We start from the raw sequence: 12,626 nt of genomic DNA, 5'->3' as shown, positions 1-12,626 counted from the left end.
TATACAATTTATGGTAACTGAAGAAAGCTTATACAAAGTTAAAGCTATATAATTATTGACTAATTTTAACCCATAATTTTAAAAATTTGGAGACAAATCTTTGCATCTATTTTACATTTCGGCAAAGATAGTCACTGGTTTTTACTTAATCTTTTTAAGATATGATCTTAGCATAAAATTTTAAAGAAATTTTGACATAAATAAAAGTCAGAATCTGAGTCTTTGTGTTTTCGTTTTCGGCAAAGGCCGACTCAGGTTTTATCAAATTTTACCAATTTTATTAAACTTTATTCAATTTTAACAAAATTTTAATAGTATAAACTTTAATCTAAATAAAACTAATAGAAATGGCCTCATAAAAACTTTACAGAGGACACATCAAAAACATTCCAAAATGAAATTTAAAGTTAGGCCAACATTCTTTTATGTATGTGTTAGGGACCTATGGTGGCATACAGGGCAGGTATATGAAAAGGCCACCATAAGAAAGTTCAGTAGTGATGATGTTCAGTATAAAACCAGACGACGGCAGGAAGAAGGTAAATAAAGAACAACGAATTAGGTAATTAAAAAACCGCGGAATTTATGCGTTACGTACACAAGAAAACGCGCGTAGTACATTCATCATGTAATATTACAACCTGAAACTTTCAGCACCGCTGGAAGATAAACATAGCTTGAATTCTATAGCAATTTTGATATGATAATATCAGAATTTTAAGTAAAACTATATGAAAACAACAGATATTATTATTTTACGTATTCATCCACAAGGATACGCGCTGTTTTCCTTCCAGACACACTCAAAACATCCAAGGGAACAACTGCCACTTCCACGTACTGTCTATACTCTGCTTTTTAATACTAAAACAACATAATAAGATTAAGAACAAAGATTTATTTGAAATTTATAAACTTTAAACGCTTCTTTCGATTAGTACAATGCAGCTGTACGTAATTAAACAGAAATTAACTTTGTTTGACACTGCTTACTCTATGTTTTTGAAATGCTATCGTTTTATAGTTATTAAAAATGTTCTGTTTGTGAAATTATTCTTAAAGAAGCTAACGAGCATGCCTTCGATAATTTCTGGTTCTTTCCAGAGTGTTTCTCTACTACAAACAGACGATCTCCGACGTTTAACTAACCGTTGAAAAATGACCCCATTACTGATCAAAATTTAACAACTGATCAGTTCTCAACGACTTTTTTTATCAAAATTTATATATTAATGTTGAAATGTTGGCAGGGTCAATTCTCAACGTGGAAAAAAAAACACCCATGGGGTCAATTTTCAACGGGTCAAAATTTAATGTTACACCGGCAATGTAATATGTAGTACTTTTTGAACAAACATACCAACAATATATCGATATCGTGAAATGCATCCTAAAGCCTGCATAAAAGTTGTGAATAACAGCAGCAAGAGGGCTTGAAGCCCGTTTCCTGAGACATAAAAAGACAAAAACATTATAAAAAGAACAGCTTTGAAAATTTTTCGATGGCCAGTAATGCATAAATTGATAAAATTGATTTCATATTGTACTTTGCGCAACTTCCAATTACTGTTGTTACTGCTATAACCTCCAATAGTAGCATCAGTAATATTGTTGTTGTTGCTAAAACTGCCAACAGTAACAGCAGTAATAATGTTGTTACTGCTATAACTTTACAACAGTAATAGCAGTAATACTGCTGCTACTGCTATAACTTCCAGCAGTAGTAGCAGTAATACTGCTGTTACTGCTATAACGTTCCGACAGTAGCAACAGTATTACTGCTACAACGTTATAGCAGTAATAGCAGTAATACTGCTGTTACTGCTGTTACTGTTCTACTGCTAACTTCCCGCTGGTTCCTCAAGGTAAAGCCTCGCTTTGAATACACAAGTGTTTTTCAATAATCCTATTTCCAAAATAGGTTTGACAAAGCGCATTTACGTAAAATACGCTGATCATCGGAAGTTTTCGGTTGCGGGGGTCGAGGAATAAAAATATATATATACAAGATTTAGCTTGGCAAAAGTTCCTTCTAGCGCATATAAAATATTCTGTCTTTTCAGAAAAAATGACTTTAACATCATGTTGCATAGGTTTAGACCGCTCTGAATTGTGTGCAGAAGTAGTGCTTCCGGATGTTTTCGTCACATGAGCAACACTCACAAGCACGTGCATATATATACAGACACAAGAATTTTACACATATGCATAGAGCGGACGCAGTGGTCCAGTGGTAACACTGTCTGACTACAAACCCATGGGTCCTGAGTTTGAGCCCCCGCTACTCCAGCTAAACAATTGCTGAAATTGAGATGAGTCCTGTGTATGGGCGCTTTACACCGGGCAGGAAAGCTTCTGGAATTGAGGCGTCTACTGTATCTTGCACTATCCTCCCACTAACATGACAGGACGTTAATATCAATTTACGTCCTTGACATTACTAACAGTCTTCTGTAGGAGTTGCCCATATGGTTACCGGTGCGACTGTAAGTAAGCTTATTATACAAAGAAACTTTGGCGCGTAAGCATGAACAATACATAGGAAACAGATCTTGAAAGATAAGATATAATTTAAAGGATGCAGTTGCAAGAAGTATCAATATATCAGAAGATAAGCATCCCGTGACCAGCGAGTCGACTGTTTCATAACGTGATATTTCCTTGTCGGACTGCTGTTAATAACTTGCATGTCAAAATAGATTGACTTAAAGAGGCATTGGCATAGAGGCTATTTGTAATAAATCTGCACAAGTCCAAGATGGTCGCATAAACACACTTTGGCATAGAGGCTATTTGTAATAAATATGCACGAGTCCAAGATGGTGACGTCCTTCTGGTAACCGGATGCCTTTGACAGTACCCTTGTATCTATTACTTTCTAAGTCAAGTGTGAAATGTCAACCATAAGTGTTTCTTCTCAAGAAAAGGAACAATAAGTAATATTATAATTTTCTAGTTAGCATTTTACTTCAGGTAATGACTAAAATATATTTTTTTATAGAAACTCTACTTTCGTTTAAATATATACTTAGTGTTTTATCATAAGATGTATCATTTGAAAATGTTGTAAATTTGTATAACTATCTTTATACCATTAAAGTTGAGCGGTAGTCTAGTGGATATGGTGTCGGCCGCTCAATCCAGAGGTCGTGGGTTCGAACCTCACTGGGGTCACGACCATGACTTCCCATATGACACCAGTACTGGTTTTTCAAGGAAGCGGGCTCGAGAGTGGTTCCAATGAGCTTGAGGCTTTCATCACAATCGAGCTAAAACAAGATAATATAAACTAATTATTTCATTATTGTTTTCTCCCGATTTAGGCCGAGGACTGGAACCCGGATATCCGCATGCAATTCTTTGACCGGATACACGTGCCGGTTGATAGTTTGATCTTAGCAACGACGAGTTACATAATTCGAGTCGAGATGTCTGTCCAGTTTAGTCTTTGATATACTAAATGACTAAGGTTGGGGCGCTCTGTACTTCTGGGAAATAGACCTTTTATCTTTTGATGGTAAATCACATACTATGATACTGACTTAATATGATAAGGACTGATAAGTCAAAGCACTGAGAGTGCTGATTGTGTTTTATGCGATGTATCAAATGATTGAGCAAAATGAAATCAGTCATAAATTATATTAGTAGAAAAAAAGACATTCAAATGCACTGGTACTATTATAATTAATTACAATTAAATATTCTATTTAGCAAAACTTCAGTGTTTTTTCTTTGCTTTTTTGTTATATTTCTAGTCCTTTGTTTCTGTTTCAGTTGGGTTTAACATCACACAGACGCAATTATAGGTCATATGGTGACTTTTCAGCTCCGTGCATTAACTTATCAAGGGCGAGCATCTAGATTGAAATACCATCCTTCCGTTAGGCATGTGGATGGCTTCCTTACATGAATAATTCAACGCCTCGAGTTAGTCTTGAACCCACATCGGTGAGGGGCAAGTGATTCAATGTTAGAGACCTTAATTGCTCGCCCACAGAGGCCGCTTATGGTCCTTTGGGATCATGGGACCATTCAATATTACTATAATAGAATTCCACCTTAGCTTGTGCTATCAGGCTTGAGGGGTATTGCACATTTCACTACCTCTCATGATACCAGGTCTGCTATTAATTAATGTGTTTGGTTATGTTCTCTGATACCAAGCGATCTTCTTATATTTTTGTAACCAAATTTTCTGTATAAAAATGGGCAATATTTGGCTTGATTTAATTAAAGCACAATTAATTTTACTCTTTTTTTTCAGTTAGTATGCTTGATTACTATGAAACCTTCTGTGAAGTTTAATTCCAATATATATATTTATGCGCGCCTCGTGAGAATCCACTCGAGCCGAAATGTAGCATCCCAGATTGAGCTACTGTTATAATTACCCTATTATATTGGAATTGAACTTCACAGACTGAAGGTTTCCTAGTAATCAAACATGTGATCCGTCCTCGCAAAATCCACGACAGCCGAATACAAAATCCCAGATCTAGCTACTGTTGTAATAACCCATTTATTATATACCTCCACCTTTTTGTTTGTTTATTTGTAATCGAAGGAAATCTTAAATGTTTTGCCGATGTTAAAATGAAATGAGTGATGTTTGTGTGTGTGTTATTTATATAACTGTGTCAGCTCATGTATATTAATGAAAGTAGTCCAGCAACATACAATACGGAAGTACAATACGGGGTTTTGGAAGGTACAATACGGGATTTTTTTACAGCCTGTTCGTATTTCCTTGTGAGATGCAAGCTGTATTTTTGATCAGCTTGCTTCTGATCATTCCAAATTTTACCGATAGTACAGGACTTGTGTGAGCATACAAGGATCTTACATGCCTGCCTGTGTAAGACCGGTTTTTTTCCATACTCGAGGGACAGTGTGGAATGGAAAACCGAGCGTTAGCGAGCATAACTTTTTTCTCTGTTACATATCTTAGTCTATTATATAATAAACATTTTACAGCAAAATGTTTCGGTTCCATGATCCTGTAACATCTACGTTATTGCTTTAAATTAGACAGGCAGCACATTTATTTTTTTCCCAAATGAGTGAACGTTACATTCATTAATTGAAGAGATAAAGATCACAAAGATTGATAATTTGAGAACTATCATTTATCATTTGACAAAAAAGAATTTGTTTTTATCTTCTTCTCGTTCGCAACTACATTGTCAGACTAATAGCCTTGACGAAACTTGTGGTTTGCCGCAGATCCTCAATGCCTCCATACAGTTTCTGGTGCATTGAGGTATCTATCGGCCAAGTCGCAGCTCCCTCATGGTCATGCCTTTTTACATCTCCGAAGTATATGCACTGAAGTCTGATCTTCCTCACCATATGAACAAGCTGGCGGTGGTTCCAGTCTCTTTTTTCTTGTACATGTGAGCATTGAGCTTGTTGTGCCCCGAGCGAAGCCTGACCAACATCACTTATTCAAAGAGATGAAAAGCATCTTTCTCTATCCTTGGTCTCGTTAGTGCCTTGATGATGGTGACTTTCTTCTTGTAACTCACAGGTTTTGTTGGTTGTTCTGACTGAGCTTCTAGCTTAGCCAGTTTGTCCGCCTCTTCATTGCCTGCAAGTCCACAATGGATGTAATCCACTGAAGTGCTACTTTGCAGGTTATACTCATGCTCTGCATTCTCCTGGCTAGTGCGGAGCTTTATTGTTGATCAGAACTTCCATAACAGACAGTGCATATGTGAGAAAGACGACTGAGGAGCTTTCTTCTGCAAAGTCTTCAACCATTGAGACGGCCTTCATGAGTGTTTCAGTCTCTGCCTTGTAATTGCTGCAATGCTTTCCTGTGGCTGCATGTAGAGTTTTTATGACATTTAGCATTTTGTATACGGCATATGTGTTTTTTGTATCATTGAAATGCTGTAAAGCACTGAAAATGAGGTCTCAAGATTTAATTGTTTATATGAAACAAATGAAGAATGTAACCTTGTACCATTTCGGTATTTTCACTCAAAGCAAATTGATTCTAATATAGTGTGCATATTGATAAGTACCGGAACAGTCGTACAGAGTTGCAATAAAGAATAAATCCTAGCACTGAGACGTCTAGGATTTATTCAAGTTGCTCAATTTGAGTAAGTGGTAGTGCGTGGGGGGGGGGGGGGGGGGGGGGGGGGGGCGGGGGCGGATCCGGGGTTTGGCCATCCGCAGTTATTCATTAACACTTGAAATTCGTCCTTACACATAGTTTTATACTTACGTTCTGTTTGCTTTTCAAAACGAGATTATGGTATATGTATGTTTTTCAATGTTTAGTATGTAAGTCATCATAGTAAAACGATAATTTGGATTTCATTCTGTTTTTCAATTTGTCAATAAACTGTAAAGTGTTTTCTATATAAAATAACTAGAAATATGCGACTTATTGAAGCAACGGAGTCGGAATGAAAATGTATAAAGATAACATTGCAAACTGTCACTTTAACATATGTATTTTTTCTTCGTAACCGCATGCAGAGGATGTATATTGCTACAACAAAAGTGCATGAAAAAAATACCGATATACTCTTTCAAAAACATCGTATTTTCCTTTTATTTGTCCATCCGGTCTATATACAAAATATATAGTACTTGATAACATACCGATGGTGATGATATCTCCGCAAAGTGTATTGCATAATACGAGATTTCAACAGAGTTACAATAAGTGACCCACCCCGAAAATAAGAAATATGCAAAACATTATTATAATTTCGCAAATTTCATCGTACATTCATTCGAAATGTACAGTAGCATCACTTTGATAGAACCGCTCTACACACACTGGAAGTCTTTACTTTAGGCCTAGTTTACTGCCATAATGGTTCCGCTGAATTATGGAGAGAAGTCCGGTAATATGATTAATTATTAAAGAATTAGAAGTATCAAATCTAAAATACTTGATTTCGTAAAGTAATAGTAAAAATATCAACGAAAAGGGAACAATTTTATGCTTGCATTATAATATGTTAAGCGTATCTATACAATACTGACAGCTAACAAAAGGCAATGTCACAAAAACAATTTATCCACATGTTTTCCAACCAATAATAAAATAAACTTTATTGTTTTTCATAATTATAATATCTATTAAATATTCCAAGCCGATATTTAACAGAACAGAACAGAACAGAACAGAATTTATTGATTTAAGCATACAAGCTCATCATCATAACATCAATATGACAGTCACAATAAATCATGTATAAATCATAAATATAGGTGCATGTAATAATTACAATCACATTATAAATGATAATAAATAATACATATCGAGAGTGATTCTATACAGAACAAACATAAGTCAAGCGTTCTTACGTATTCAAAGTATCATTTCTGAGTTTAAAGCTTTTGATACAATATAGTGCCAGTTTTGTCAACAAACTTTTGTTTTCTGAGTTTAACAAAGATACCAATTTGTACATACAAGGTCGAGTTGCATAAAACCTCGGAATATACATATTTCTAATCTGAGTATACAATGGACATTCTAATATGAAGTGATACTCATCTTCCAAAGCATTTAAATTGCATAAAATACATATTCGTTGGTTCCTTTCTATATTTCTATGGCGCCCAGTTTCAATATTTAAGTTATGAGAATTTAATCTTATTTTTGCAATAATATTTCTAAACTTTGGGATTTCTATAATATTTAGGTAATAAGCACGGGATATGCCAGTACTGATATGTCTATAAAGAAACAATGAAGAACAAGCTTCCACTCCAACGTGCCATTCTGTTTGATATATATCTTTCAGTCGAGTATTAAACAAGGGTATAAAGACATTCATATTAACTGATTCTGGAAATAACCACACATCTGTAAACCCTGAGGTTTGCAAAATATTTCGTACCTTTGACGACCAGTTTGTAACATTATGGTCGGAAAGTATTTCCATTCTTTGTTTATCTACAATAGTTTTTATGATACAATTATTTTGTTTGCAACCATATAGTTTCAACCAGTATTTTATAATTCTAGTCAAACGATTAACATATAGTGGAAATCTACCTAGTTCAGCATATAAAGACAATGTATTAGTTGATCTTTTTACATTTAACAGCCATTTGCAAAATTTTTATGGATGCGTTCTATGTTGTCTGCTTTTAAAAATCCCCATATTTCACAACCATAGTTTAACACAGATAAAACATATGAATCAAACAAGTTAAACATTATATTTACAGGTACTTCCATATTTCTAGTAACACTAAATAGAGAATTCATAGCGCGTAAACCTTTTCCGGCTAATGTTCTCGTGGCATGAATAAAAGACCCACCGCTTGAAAAAACAACCCCTAAATAACTGAAAGTACTAACAATTTCTATTTCCGTACCAGCATAATACCATATACAGTTTTCCCTTAATCTGCCCCCTTTTCTGAAGACGACAATTTTTGTTTTCTCCACGTTCACATTTAAATTCAATTTCTTACAATAAGTTTCTAAATTGTCCAATGACTGTTGTAACCCCTCTCTAGTAAAAGAAAATAACACCGCGTCGTCTGCAAATAATAGTAAATAAATTGACAACTGATCTAATGTAATGCCGGCATCTAAGTTTTGTTGCAGATGTACTTCAATGTCGTTTAAAAACAGCGAGAACAAAATCGGAGAGGTTATCTCCCCTTGTAATAAACCAAGATTACAATTGAAAAAGTCTGACAACGTATTCATGTGTCGTACACATAACTTGATATTTTCGTACATTGAGCGAATAACGGACAATAATTTGCCATCAATACCAGATTTTATCAGTTTATACCATAGACAGTTCCTGTCTATTAAATCATAAGCCTTCTTATAATCTATAAAACAGCACATTAAATAGGATTTATCTTTCAATTGCTTTTCAATAAGAGAATTCAATATGAAAATAGCGTCGACAGTACTGTAATTGGATCGAAATCCAAACTGAGCATCGGTAAGTATATCGTTTTCATCTACCCACTTCTTTAGCCTGTTATTTAATATAACAGTAAAAAGCTTAGAAAAACAGCTAATCAGAGTTATACCTCTATAATTGTTTGGATCACTGGAGTCACCTTTTTTGTATAATGGTATAACAACTCCTTTCGACCAGCTAGGCGGAAATTTCCCTTGCTGTAAAATATAATTGAATAAAAGCCGAATCGGTTCACCGATTACTTCTATACTTGATTTAAAATATTCATATATGATATTATCAAATGAAGATGCTTTATTTGTAGACAGTGATTTCACTGCTTTTAAAATTTCCTCTTTCGTGATCTGTGAGTCAAGTTCGGAAAATGTACTCTCGTTTATGCCGTTACTATCAAATTGCCTAAGGAATTCCATACATTCTTCGTTTTCTGTCACATCATCCTTTTGCGCTAAATTTTGGAAATGCTGGAAGAACTCACTTAATTCAATATTATCCGCGGGTTGACTACTAGTCTTTTTCTTGAACATTTTCCAGAAATTTCTGGGACTGTTTCGACGCATATCATTCATTTTCTTACTTAATTGCCTATTAAATTCCTTTTTATATTTTCTACAGCAATATTTATAATCTTTCTTCTTGTCTAACAATGTTTGTCTTGTTAAGTTATTTTTACATATATTATACTCAAATACAGCATTTTTATATAACTGAAATTTATCTTTACATTCGTCATTATACCATTTTTGCCTGTTTTTGTCTACAGATGCGAATTCTACTGTTTTAACAGTAACATTTTGTTTGAAGTATTTATCACCTTTATTTGTGATATATTGCGTAATTAGCGTGACAAGACTTTCAACATCACTGCCGTTCTCTATGCCTTCGTGTACTGAACGTTCCAAATTCTCTATATCAGTTCTTATATCATTTACGAATGCTTCACCATACTCTGGGTTCCACTTATAAAAGGTTCGTTTATAATTCATTTTACTCTGGGGATGCGTTTCTATTTTCAATGAAAAGGACAGTGGAGCATGATTTGAGAACTCATTGAATTCTTTTACTGCAAAAAAGTCTATATAATCAAAGTTAGAAACGGACGTTAACATATAATCTACTACACTTTCCCCGTTATGGGTCATACACGTGATCTTTCCCACTGTTTTGTCCTCGTGCAATCTGCCGTTAACGATCCGTAAATTTGTAGCTTTACACAGATCTAAAAGGTAATCTCCGAACCTATTTGATTTAAAGTCACGTGAACACCTGGGTAACGGTGTATCGATGGGCTGATTTCCATCGCCTTGTAAATCATAATCATGTTCAATATAGTCTGTTTTCTGACCTATTCTACTGTTCAAGTCACCAGTAAGGAATACTTTACCTTTGTCCATGAAATAAACTATATCATTTTCTAATTGCTGAAAAATATCATTATCGTAAATGTCATGAAATGGCGAATTTTCTGGTGGAAAATACGCAACTGCTAAATATAAATCTTCATCAGTATGGAAAAAATTCTTATCAAATTTCAGCCAAACTATACAATCAATTTCATTTTTACACAATTTTACACCTTTGCGTATATTGTCTTTGATATAAACGATGATTCCGCCACTACACCGTTTTGCCCTTCTGTGTTGAAAACGCCTATATGAATGAATGGGGTTACTATACCCCCTCAGTTCAATATCCGAATTTTTCCCCGACCAAGTTTCAGTTAAACATATTATATCATACTCACTAATAAGTTTGAGAAAATCTTCTGAAGATCGTTTAGCTATAGTTAATCCCTCTACATTCCAAGAACAACACTTAATAGCACTCTCGACATTTTCCTACTCACTTCCTCTGTACAACCGCTTATCAATATACAGCTTATCAACGCTGAGATACGCTTCCTTCCCCTCCGACCGAGCTTTCCTCATCACCGGAATAAGCTTTCTGCGCACTTCCACAACTTCCGGCGGAAATTGTTCCCCGATTCCATATGCTGTATCCTTCAGTAATCGCGCAGACTTTCTGACCTTCTCTCTATCTGGAAACTTCCAAATTTTGCGACAATCGGTCGAATCTTGGAAGATTTGAATGCACCAATTCTATGGACCCTTTGAAGCTTGATCTCGGTTTTTGCATTCTCAATTCCCAATTTTGCCTCTATTAAGTTTAATACTTTGTTCTCGCAGTTTTCGTCTTTCTCCTCTGGAATATTGAAGAACATCAGATTGTCCCTCATGCTTCTGCACTTAAGATCAGTAATTTCTCTTTTTAATTCCTGTTCTTTAGTACGTTGCTCCGATTCAAGCTTACGCAGATTAGCCAACGAAGAGTCAATTTGCCGTTGCTTTTTATTGAATTCCTCGAGGTCATTACTGTCAAACTGACGACTCCTCTCGATTTCTTGAAATTTGACCTCAAAACCTTTGATCGTCTGCTCAACTATATCAATGCGTCCCGTTAGTTTTGTGACCGAACACTGTATTGTATCTAACTGGGTCAATTTTTGATCCATTGAATTGAGACGTTGTAAGATCTCAGATAGCATGTCCATTTGATGCGTATTGGCCATCGGCGATGAAGGTGTATTGTTAGGAGAAAATGCAGGAGAAGCAGAGTTCATTTGCATAAATTGACTGTTACTGTTACTATTATTATAGTACATAGGGTTTGACATCATAAAGTTCTGACCTGCTAACATTTGATTGAAATGTCCATTTTGTGTTCCATTATTCGCGCCCACCTGAGCCATTGTTGAAAATCGCTTTGACGATTGTTGCTCCGTATCTGGCGACGATTTGGATTTTTTCCGCTTTTTTTTAACGCATTATTAATTAACTTCATTGGCCATATGTATTGAAAAGGGAAGTGACTTAATAGCCTATATGGCATGCAATCCTCTGCATTAATATATAAAATGATGTTAAATTGGCGTATCAAAATTTTTAGAATTTTAATTGCATGCGTATTATAAAACATCTTCAAGCCAAAAATCAGCAATAGTTGTAATTAAGTCCAGAAAACATTTTCTGATTAAAAAAAGCACCTTGCTGATTTACAACTGAATGCACGTGCTTATTACTAAAATTACACGTGCTGAAGACAGTTAAGAAATTAAATAAGATATTTAGAATATAATCACTGCAAACAATAGGTATTTATAACTTAATGAAAATTATAAAAAATCAAATTTCTAATACTACTACCTTTTGAAATATGACACAAGAAAGTTTTTTGAGTTTCCGCGATTACCAGCTTCTGTAGCCGTTACCATGGTTACGGCACACCGCTAGATTTCTACGACCGATCTTTAAAGTCAGTTTTTACTTTACTTAATTGTTTTATCATAGTAAAAAAGTTTTGTATGATGGGTAAATTAAGTATGGCATATATTTTGAAAGATTCCTCGTATATTAAATGAATCATCGATTAATAGTATTTTGCCGATCAATAGCTTGGTTGCGTGTCCAGGGTCATGTAGCTAAGCAAACAGTTTGAAAGAATTCTGGAATAGAATCTATTAGAATATTCTTTAGAAGCATAAAATGCAACCAACATATTTGGTTTGAGAGAATCTATTCAGCAGAGGTCGTGAATAGTGCATCATCTTTCGTTCCACCTAGCACTGGTCAGTTTTCTTAAGAACAATTGAAACATTCGGAAAAAAAGAAATGTATTAAGTAAACGACAAGGTACTGAGAAGTC

At 34.9% G+C, this 12,626-nt stretch overlaps 1 protein-coding gene across 1 annotated transcript; it reads right to left on the bottom strand.

The window, feature by feature from the left end:
- Positions 1-803: 803 nt before the first annotated feature.
- LOC128548716 (uncharacterized) lies at positions 804-10,852 on the bottom strand. Its single transcript, XM_053524093.1, has 6 exons — positions 10,771-10,852; positions 9,649-10,464; positions 9,034-9,564; positions 8,784-8,826; positions 1,361-1,447; positions 804-864 (listed from the first exon to the last, which is right to left on the bottom strand). The coding sequence occupies exons 1-6, from the start codon at positions 10,850-10,852 to the stop codon at positions 804-806; spliced, it is 1,620 nt and encodes a 539-aa protein (XP_053380068.1).
- Positions 10,853-12,626: the final 1,774 nt, after the last annotated feature.

Source organism: Mercenaria mercenaria, chromosome 15 (genome assembly GCF_021730395.1).
Source record: "Mercenaria mercenaria strain notata chromosome 15, MADL_Memer_1, whole genome shotgun sequence".
In the NCBI taxonomy this organism is placed as follows: domain Eukaryota; kingdom Metazoa; phylum Mollusca; class Bivalvia; order Venerida; family Veneridae; genus Mercenaria; species Mercenaria mercenaria.
Note: the sequence above shows the minus strand (reverse complement) of the source record. Positions and strands in the feature narration are given on the sequence as shown.